This window comes from Rhincodon typus, chromosome 19 (genome assembly GCF_021869965.1).
Source record: "Rhincodon typus isolate 14 chromosome 19, sRhiTyp1.1, whole genome shotgun sequence".
NCBI classification, from domain to species: domain Eukaryota; kingdom Metazoa; phylum Chordata; class Chondrichthyes; order Orectolobiformes; family Rhincodontidae; genus Rhincodon; species Rhincodon typus.
In genome coordinates, this window is record NC_063350.1 from 2574727 (window position 1) to 2585468 (window position 10742).

Here is a 10742-nt window from a genome sequence, read left to right on the forward strand (position 1 = left end):
CACTGACCCTCCTCCCCGGGGACCCCCCTGTAAATACTGACACACTGTCCCCCCTCGCCGGGGACACCCCCCGGTAAATACTGACACACTGACCCCTCTCCCCGGGGACGCCCCTATAAATACTGACACACTGCCCCCCCGGGGACCCCCCTGTAAATACTGACACACTGTCCCCCCGGGGACCACCCTGTAAATACTGACACCCTGCCCCCCCGGAGACCCCCCTGTAAATACTGACACACTCCCCTGGGGGACCCCCCTGTGAATACTGACACACTCCCCCCAAGGACCCCCCTGTAAATACTAACACACTCCCCCGGGGACACCCCTGTAAATACTGACACACTCCCCTCGAGGACCCCCCTGTAAATACTGACACACTCCCCCTCTCCTCGGGGACCCCCTGTAAATACTGACACACTGCCCCCACCTCCCTGGGGACCCCCTGTAAATACTGACAGACTGTCCCCCCTCCCCGGGGACCCCCAGTAAACACTGACACACTGTCCCCCCGGGGACCCCCTGTAAATACTGACACACTCCCCCCGGGGCCTCCCCTGTAAATACTGACAGACTGTCCCCCCTCCTCGGGGACCCCCTGTAAATACTGACACACTCCCCCCAGAGACCCCCCTGTAAATACTGACAGGCTGTCCCCCCTCCCCGGGGAGCCCCTGTAAATACTGACACACTGTCCCCCCGGCGACCCCCTGTAAATACTGACACACTGCCCCCGGGGACCACCCTGTAAATACTGACACACTGACCCCCTCCCCCGGGGACCCCCTGTAAATACTGACACACTGTCCCCCCTCCCCGGGGGACCCCCTGTAAATAGTGACACACTGTCCACCTTTCTGGGGACCCCCCTGTAAATACTGACACACTCCCCACCCCCCACAACACTTCACAAAGGAAAGACAGCCAGGCACTCAAAACAATGAGAACAGCCACTAGATATTACAAATCATTTCACGGCAATGGAAGTACTTTCCAAACAGACTTTCTGTTTAAATATGTAAAACACAACAGCCAATTCCTACACAGCTAAATCTCACAGCGCAGCAATCCAGTAACGACCCAGTTATCAGCGACACTGATGCTGATTAGGGATAGATATAGTCAAGACCCTGAGGAAAACACCTCCCTCTTGCTCGTCATTAAGATATTTCAAGGAAAACTTTATATTCAGCCCACAGAGTAGACAGGGCAAGAGTTTAACCTTTCATCAAAAAGACAACACTGCACCATTCCCTCAGCACTGACCCTCCGACAGTGCGGCGCTCCCTCAGCGCTGACCCTCCGACAGTGCGGCGCTCCCTCAGCACTGACCCTCCGACAGTGCCCACTCCCTCAGCACTGACCCTCCGAGAGTGCGGCACTCCCTCAGTACTGATCCTCCGACAGTCGGGCGCTCCCTCAGCACTGACCCTCCAACAGTGCAGCATTTCCTCAGCACTGACCCTCCGACAGTGCGGCACTCCCTCAGCCCTGACCCTCCGACAGTGCGGCGCTCCCTCAGCACTATCCCTCCGACAGTGCGGCTCTCCCTCAGCACTGACCCTCCGACAGTGCGGCGCTCCCTCAGCACTGATGTGAGGTGCCAGCCTGTGTGTGAATTTGTGCTGAACATTCTCGAGTGGCACTGACACAGTGCAAACGTGTTCCATGAACTGAGCCCCATTGAACTTTGGTCTAAGATGTTGACTGTTATAGTGAATTAACGGAGCTGCTGGTCACATTTCCCCAGCCTTACCTCTTCTCCTGGTCGGGAGCTCGGATTTTTCTTCGGAGGTAACACATTTTCAAGGGGATGGTTTTCTCCTGCTCCAGGTCCCCATGTGGCGGGGGGTGGAGGCCAGCTGGAGAGTTAGCCCCACTGCCAGGGGACGATGAGGAATCCCAGCTCTGGACAGAGCCCGCAGAGGTGTTCTTGAAATATGAAGACACTTCCTTCAGGTACTTCACTGAAGGTCGACAAAACAGAAGCTTAAAGTCATTGCATTTGCAAAACAATTCTTAACAACAGCAATGGAAGGTTACAAAATATTGAACAATTTGAACGCAGGTTTTATCTTGAATGTCTGGGAGAGATGCTTGTGCTTTCAGGGCATTAAGACACTATCTGGGAATAAGTGTAAATAAAGGCAAAATACTGCAGACACTGGAAATGTGAAATGAAAAAAAACAGGGAGTGCTAGAGAAACTCAGTGATGCATGTGTAGAGACAAAAGCAGAATTAATGTTTCCAGTCTGGTATAACACTCAAGAAGATTCATAACAGACTTGCAAAGTTTATTCTGTTTCCTTTTCTCACATTTTCTGTATGTATTCAGAATAAGTGTGATCAGTTCTGGGTCCCACAGCTCAGGACGAAGCCTCTTAGAAGGAACAGCCCACTATTTAGGGAACAACCCCAGGTCTTCCAGCTGGAATCCGGAGATCAATATTGGTCATAGTTGGTTTTTATTTCCCACAGTAAGTATGTGCTGATTACCTCCAAAGAATGGGTCTCCTCTGTCTCATTGAGCCTCCCCCACATCCTGCATGTTCGCCCAGACCAATCCAGGTTCACCTGGCTCCCAGTTCAGAACTCCAACTGGCTGTGATGGGAAGCAGGAGCCAAGAGATGTGTGAAATATCCAGGCCTGGACTGATGATTGGCAAGTAACGTTCACATCACACAAATGCCATGAAATGACCAAATCCAACCAGAGACAAACTAACCAACGCCCCTTGCAAGTTAATGGCAATACCATCATTGAATCCCCCACTATCAATGTACTGGGGGTTTACCATTAACCAGAAACCCAACTGAACTACCCGTATTAATACAGTGACTGCAAGGGCAGATCAGAGGCTAGGAATCCTGCAGCAAGTAACTCTCCTCCTGACTCCCCAAAGCCTGTTCACCATCTACAAGGCACCAGTCAGGAGTGTGATGGAATACTCCCCACTTGCCCTGGATGGGGGCAGCTCTAACAACACTCAAGAAGCTTGACACCATCCAGGTCAAAGCAGCCCGCTTGATTGGCACCACATCCACAAGCATCCACTCCCTCCACCACCGACGCTCAGTCGCAGCAGTGTGTACTATCTACAAGATGCACTACAGAAATTCACCAAAGATCCTCAGACAGCACCTTCCAAACCCACGACCAATTCCATCTGGAAGGACAAGGGCAGCAGAATCTTGGGAACACCACCCCCTGCAAGTTCCCCTCCAAGCCACCCACCATCCTGACTTGGAAATATATTGCTGTTCTTTCACTGTCACTGGGTCAAAATCCTGGAATTCCCGCCCTAAGGGCATTGTGGGTCAACCTCCAGCACATGGACTGCAGCGGTTCAAGAAGGCAGCTCACCCCCCACCTTCTCAAGGGGCAACTAGGGACGGGCCCAGCTAGCAACACCCACATCCCATGAGTGAATTTTTTTTAAAAAATCTCAGAAAACCACAGACTTTAATTTGTCACTGGAGCCCAGGGCAGCAACAGAACTGTTTTGAGATGGCAAGAACTGCAGATGCTGGAGTCTGAGATAACACAGTGTGGAGCTGGAGGAACACAGCAGGCCAGGCAGCATCAGAGGAACAGGAAAGCTGGCGTTTCGGGTCGGGACCCTTCTTCAGAAATGGGGAGGGGTTAGAGAGCTGGGAAATAAATAAAGGAAGGAGGGGTGAGGCTGGGGAAGGTAGGTGGGATGGTGATGGGTGAGTGCAGGTCGGCAGTGGTGGGGATTGGTCAGTGAGGTGGGAGGGGGGATAGGTGGGAGAGAAGATGGACAGTTTGTGTCAGGTCAAGGGAGCGGGGGTGAGGGACGGTTGGACATGGGATGAGCCCGGGGGTGGAAAGATTTTGAACTTGGTTAGAAACCAACTTCTGCAGCCTAAAGTGCATGGAGGCTTTAATCTCTTTCTCCATGCTCCCCATTTACTGCACTGATCCTTCTGTCCTGACTCAGATTCCCTGTTTTTTTTAAAGCAGATTCCAGGGATTGTGGCTGGCTCTGCGGGAATTCGAGAATAATTAAACTAACTTCCCTCCCACTCTCTTCCCAAAAAAAAGCATTGATGGGATCCAAAAATAAAATCCTGATCTCCAACTCTGGTAAAATTACAGGGCAATACGATAGAAGGGTTTAGCAATCAAAGACCGAGACAGGGTCACAGGTCAAAAATGATCTGTCACAAACAGAGGATTAACTGTCACAGATTTAGAACAGATGGCAAGAACAGTGTCCTCACTGAGTACACAGGATACAGGATCCACTTCCAGGATCACTGGCTGCAGGAGAAATCCAACTCCAATGCAGGAGACTGGGGTACGGCCTTGGACAAATGAAAAGCCATTGAGGGGACAAGTGTGATTGGTCGTACTTTCTCGAGGGGTGGGTAATATCAAATTGGGCCAAATGGCCCGCTGCAGCCTCTGTGTGTAAGGTTAAATACAGGCCGAGAGCTGTGATGCTTTCTACAGTCAAATAGCTTGCTATGATTCACAGAGTGAAGCAGCAGAGGGCAGCCAGGGAATGTAGTCTGAGCCCTTGTTGCTTGTGGAGTAGACAAACCCAGAGGGCAATATTTAAAACATAAAGCAAGGAAGGAGAGGGTCGGATCATGTTCTCACTGCTCCGGATTAAATGAGGAATTTGACTTTGAGGATAACTATTTGGAATAAAAACCCTTGTTGCTTTGCATAATGTACAATGAAGTCAGGCAGTAACAGAAACAGAGACAGGCTACAATCAGCCAGACAACCAACTCCTGCATTGGCCTTTAGCAGGGAGAAAGAGAGCGAGAACGAGAGAATGGGGAGTGAGAAAGAGAGGAGGCGGGAGATACAGAGAGAGAGAGAAAGAGAGAGAGAGAGGGAGAGAGAGGAGGAGATACAGAGAAGGAGACAGCGACAAACAGACAGAATGAGACAGACAGACAGCAAGAGAGAGAGACAGACAAACCAAGACAGTCAGATAGGGAGAGAGAGGGGACAGAGAACAGGACATTGAGAATTCAACCAGGAGCCAAAGCTCAACAATTGCTGCAGGAAGGAGTTTTAATAAAGTTAAAATCAATCCTGCTGTTTGAAAGCAGCATTCCATTTAATTTATCCTCAAATGCAGGGGCTTTACGTTAAATAAATCACATCAAAATTCAGGGATTTATTTTATAAACGTAAATGGTAACATTACAAGTTGTCAGTACATTCAGTATTTGGGGATTCTGATATGACTGCAGTATTATTTTCCCACATATGGGAATCCCTCTGATTCCTGATGTTACTACTACCTTCAATATTTGCTCCCTCACCACAATGCACACGGTAGCAGTGTGTGCGCCATCAAGAAGATACTCTTTAGCAATTCACTAAGATTCTTTCGACCTTCCAAACCCATGACCAGTATCTGCAAGTTTTCCTCAAAGTCCCACACCATCCTGACGTGGAACCATATCGTTCGGATGTTAATGAACCAGATGAGCTTTTCTTGATAAACATCATTAGACTCTTCATTTTATTTTGAATTCAAATTCCACCATCCAGACCCACAGCAATGTGGTTGACTCTTAACTGCCCTCTGGGCAATTAGGGATGGGCAATAAATGCTGCCCAGCCAACAACGCCCTCATCCCGTGAATGAATAAAGAGTCAGTGTGCCTGTGGGAATGAGGTCTGGAGAAGGGAATTATTACAGTAGGGTTACAGAATTTGGGGACAGTAAGTTCACTGAACCCTCTATTACTTGGGAACACGGGGAGTTGGTCTGAAACATCGCAGAGCACCGAGAGTCACATGTGGCTGGTCAGAAGCATTCCGCTTCCCTGAGAAAAATCTCAGGCCCATGCTGGGAGGAACACAGCTCCACATTTGGAAATTTACTTACCTTGTGAATTAATTCCATTTTATTTTTAAGCTGCATTGTGTGTAGCAGAAATCACAGTGAAACTGCAGCCTTTGGGGCGATAAATATCACTTTATGTAATTGAAACTCTCAGCAACAAAATTAAAAGTTTCCTCGCTTACTTCCCATTAAGAACAATGCACTGTGATGGCTTGCAGGGAATCTCAATGTGACATTGCTGAAGGTTAGGAATGCTGAATGCAAATGTGAATGTTAATAGTATCCGCTGCTTCTACATCGAAGGTTATGAGTAGTGGCAGCTCAGATAAAGTAATGGCTGAGTGAGTGCATAAATCTACAACTGAACAGTGCACTCAGTACAGTTCACACCCCTGCCACACTAATAACTGAACATTGTTACAATTACAAAGCATTGCCTTTTTGATGCTCTGTCAAAGAGATGTATAGCATGGAAATAGACCCCTCGGTCCAACTCGTCCATTCCAACCAGATATTCTAAATTAATCTAGTCCCATTTGCCAGCATCTGGCCCATATTCCTCTAAACCCTTACTATTCATGTACCCATCCAGATGCCTTTTAAATGTTGTAATTGTACGAGCCTCCACCACTTCCTCTGGCAGCTCATTCCATACAAGCACCACACTCTGTGCGAAAAAGTTGCCCCTTAGGTGCTTTTTAAATCATTCCCCTCCCACCTTAAACCTATGTCATCTAGTTTTGGACTCCCCTACCCTGGGGGAAAGACCTTGCCTATTTATCCTATCCATGTCCATCATGATTTTATAAACTTCTATAAGGTCACACCCTCAGTCTTCCATACTCCAGTGAAAACAGCTCCAGCCTTTTCAGTCTCTCCCTCCAACCCAAGCAACATCCTTATAAATATTTTCTGAACCCTTTCAAGTTTCACAACATCCTTCCTATAGCAGGGAGACCAGAATTGAATGCTATATTCCAAAAGTGGCCCTAACCAATGTCCTGTACAGCTGCAACATGACCTCCTCCTCCTATACTCAGTGCACTGACCAATAAAGGCAAGCGTACCAAACGCCTTCTTCACTATCCTATCTATCTGAAAATCCACTTTCAAGGAACTACGAACGTAACTATGAACCTGCACCCCAAGGTCTCTTTATTCAGCAACACTCCCCAGGACCTTACCATTAAGTGTATAAGTCCTGCCCTGATTTGCCTTTCCAAAATGCAGCACCTCACATTTATCTAAATTAAATTCCATCTGCCACTCCTCCATCCATTGGCCCATCTGATCAAGATCCCACTGTACTCTGAGGTAACCTTCTTTGCTGTCCACTACACCTCCCATTTTAGTCCATCTGCAAACGTACTAACCATACTTCCCATGTGCACATCCAAATCGTTTATATAAATGACAAAAAGCAGTGGACCCAGCACCGATCCCTGTGACACACCGCTGGTCACAGGCCTCCAGTCTGAAAAGCAACCCTCCACCACTACCCTCTGTCTTCCACCTTCAAGCCAGTTCTATATTGAAATGGCTAGTTCTCCCTGTATTCCACGTGATCTAACCTTGCTAACCAGTCTACCCTGTGATGACAAAACTGAAAAAACAAACCTTTCCATTAAGGTTGTATCACACTGAGGCAGCCTGAGGCCAATCCACATTCAACAACTTGTTCTGAAAACTCTGTTGACATTTGGCAGATGTGACAAATTTCAATAGGGTTGAGACAACCACAAAATGCTAAAGCCGCAAAGCCCTTTAAAAAACTCCATTTACCCTTTGTCTTGCTTCACTAAGTTAACAAACACCAAGAACACTGGAGAAACTCAGCAGGTCTGGCAGCATCTGTGGAGACCGAAACCGAGTTAACGTTTCGAGTCTGATATGAAGCTTTGTTAGAACCTTTCCCAAAGTTAACAGCTTCTTTAAAAATGAAGTCCAGGATAGCATCATGGGAAGTTACAGCACAGAAAAGGGCCCTTCAGCCCATCAAGTCTGTGCTGGTTAAAAACCACCTCACCATTCTAATCCCATTTCCCAACACTTGGCCCATAGCCTTGTGTGCCTTGGCATCGCGATTGTGCATCTAAACACTTCTTTGATGTGATGAGGATTTCTGCCTCTCCCACCCTTACAGGCAGTGAGTCCCAGATTCCTACCACCCTCTGGGTCTTCAGCAAAAATCAATCAGGTCTTTTTGTCAGCCACTCTGTATATCAAGTTTCACTGAAATCTGATGATTAACATTGGAGATATATTGTTTGCAAACTGACTAATGTAGCAAAAAATATTAGGGTGGGGGTAATAAATTTTTAATAATTGTTCTTTCTAAAAACATAGCTTGTCATCTATATGATGCAATATACATTATAATCATATTCTGGATGTTGCTCGGCTACGTTACTGCCATTTTGTTTTAGTTGACATCTGGGTCACATTAACTTTTAAGAGTTGAAAGTGGATTATGTCAGAAAATAGTTTGGGAAGCACTGATCAACAGTAATGATAATGGGAACTCCCAAAATCCTGAAGTGCATTCCACTGAATTTTCAGTTTTGGAACGTTCCTGACCCAGTGGGAAGGAGTCATTGATGGATCTGGTTATGGTAAGGTGACAGATCAAATGGATCTGGTATCAGTAGTTAGCACAGCTGCCTCACAATGCCACAGACCCAGGTTCGATTCCAGCCTCAGGCGACTGTGTAAAGTTTGCACATTCTCCCCATGTCTACGTGGGGTCCCTCAGGGTGCTTCAGTGTCCTCCCAAAGTATGCAGGTTAGGGTGGATTGGCCATGGGAAATACAGGAATAGGGTAGAGGGGTGGGTTTGAGTGGGCTGCTCTTTGGAGGGTTGGTGTGGACTTGATGGGCCGAATGGCCTGCTTCCATACTGTAGGGATTCTATGAATTGTAGCAGAAAGTTTAGGCTAAGAGAAGGAGCAACTTAGAGCAAAAAAATCATTCATTGGAGGGGGCAAATTCTGAAAGAATGGATCTGAAGCAGGAAAATAGGAATTAGGATTGATGGGTAACAATGTATCTGAACAACTGGCTGCCTTTATGGAGGAGAACATTTAGTTAAAGTCAAGGTACATTCCCACACAAGGGGATAAATGAATCTGAAGCTCCCTGGACAACAAAACAGATAGACAATAAGAAGAAGCAGAAAGAGGGGATGATAAGAATTAGATTAAAAATGAGAGTAACAGGATCTAGATCCTGACCTTCTGTCATAACCAAGGAAGATGTCGCCGTGGTGAAAAAGGACATTGCTGAGACACTCGATGGATTAGGGGGATGCAGTGGGATTGTGGTAAAATTCTGGTGACATGGGTTTGAATCCCAGCATGGAAGATGGTGAAATGTGAATTAAAAATAAATAACTGGAATTTTTTAAAAAAAAAGCTAGCCTAACGATGACTGTATAGCCACTGTCAATCGCTATAAAAACCTACTTGGTTCACTGATGTCCTTTAGGGAAGGAAATCTACCATCCTTACCTGGTCTGGTCTACACATGACTCCAGACCCACAGTGATGCGGTTGACTCCTAACTGCCCTCTGGGCAATTAGGGATGGGTAATAAATGCTGGGTCAGCATCTATTTCAAGATTGATAAAACTACGGTATTACAAAGCCTGACTATACTTACAATCACTAAAATTGGATCAGATGCAACTGAAGAAGCTGAGGGCTGTAAGGGTGAACATTGCAGATTGAGGGCTGGTGCCCGAGCACTCGACAGGTGTGAATATCACTGAATCTCAGAAATGTTACAGTACAAGAGGAGAGGATTCAACTGATTGTGCCTGCATCACCTCTTCAAACGAGCATCCTTACGTAGTGCCAGTCTCCTGCCTTTATCCCCATACCCTTCCACAATATTTCTATCCAATGCCCTCTTCAATGCTTCATTTGAACCTGCCTCCACCAATTTCCAGGCAGTGCATTCCAGAACCCAACTACACACTGAGTGAAAATGTATTTTTCTCACAGCAATTTTGCACATTGCTTTCAAGCTATGCTTTCTTATTCCTGTTGTTTTTATGAGCGGGAACCTGTTTACTCTGTCCAGTCCATTCATGGTTTTGAAAACCTTGATCAAATCTCCCTCTCAGCCTTCGTTTCTCTAAGGAGAACAGTCCCAGCTTCTTCAATCTAACCTCGTCACTGGCGACTCTCATTCCTTGAACTATTCTAATAAAGCACTTCTTCATGCTCTCGAACACATCCTTGTTCCAAAAAGGCGGTGTAAGGATAAATTTCAGTGGCTTCAGAACAAGCAGTTTAATCTCAGCAGTGGGGAAGCCTTAAGAAACATTAATCAGGAAGAACAGCCATTTCAAAAAGTCTGGATAAATGAAGATAAGCCTACACACATTGTAAGGACAACAATGTTTACCGAACATGACCAAATTTTATGTTGAAAGGACAGAGAGGGTCAGTGGGGTGGTGTACCCAGCCTTCCAGATAGAATGCCACTTGATAGACCCAGCAGCAACACAAGGGGATAAAAGGGACACTGACAGCGTGGATGCAGAGTTAGCCAAGTAACAGGAACTGTGCGTGTGCATGTGAGAGAGTGAGCTTCTGGCTGCAGATGTGCGGGTGTGTGTGGGGGCAGGTTTAGGGTTGTGGGAGTGTGTGTGTGTTTGTGTATGTGAGGGTGTGTTTGGGGATGTGGGGATGTGTGTGTGGGGGGGTGTTTGGGTATGTGGGGGTGTGTTTGGGAGTGTGTGGGGGTTAGGTTTTGGGGTGTGGGTGTGTGTGCGTGTAGGGGAGAGTGTTTGGGTATGTGGGGGTGTGTTTGGGAGAGTGTGGGGGGTAGGTTTTGGGGTGTGGGAGTGTGTGTGTGTATGGAGGGGGTGGTGTTTGGGTGTGTGGGAGTGTGTTTGGGAG

The 10742-nt window shown here is 47.1% G+C and overlaps 1 protein-coding gene across 1 annotated transcript in view; it reads right to left on the reverse strand.

Annotated features, from left to right (window-relative positions):
- snta1 (syntrophin, alpha 1) overlaps positions 1 to 10742 on the reverse strand; it is a 45084-nt gene that overhangs the window by 11217 nt on the left and 23125 nt on the right. The window contains exon 2 of the mRNA XM_048608359.1: positions 1757 to 1967. Coding sequence (XP_048464316.1) covers positions 1757 to 1967 — 211 coding nt within the window. The remainder of the gene's footprint in view (positions 1 to 1756; positions 1968 to 10742) is intronic.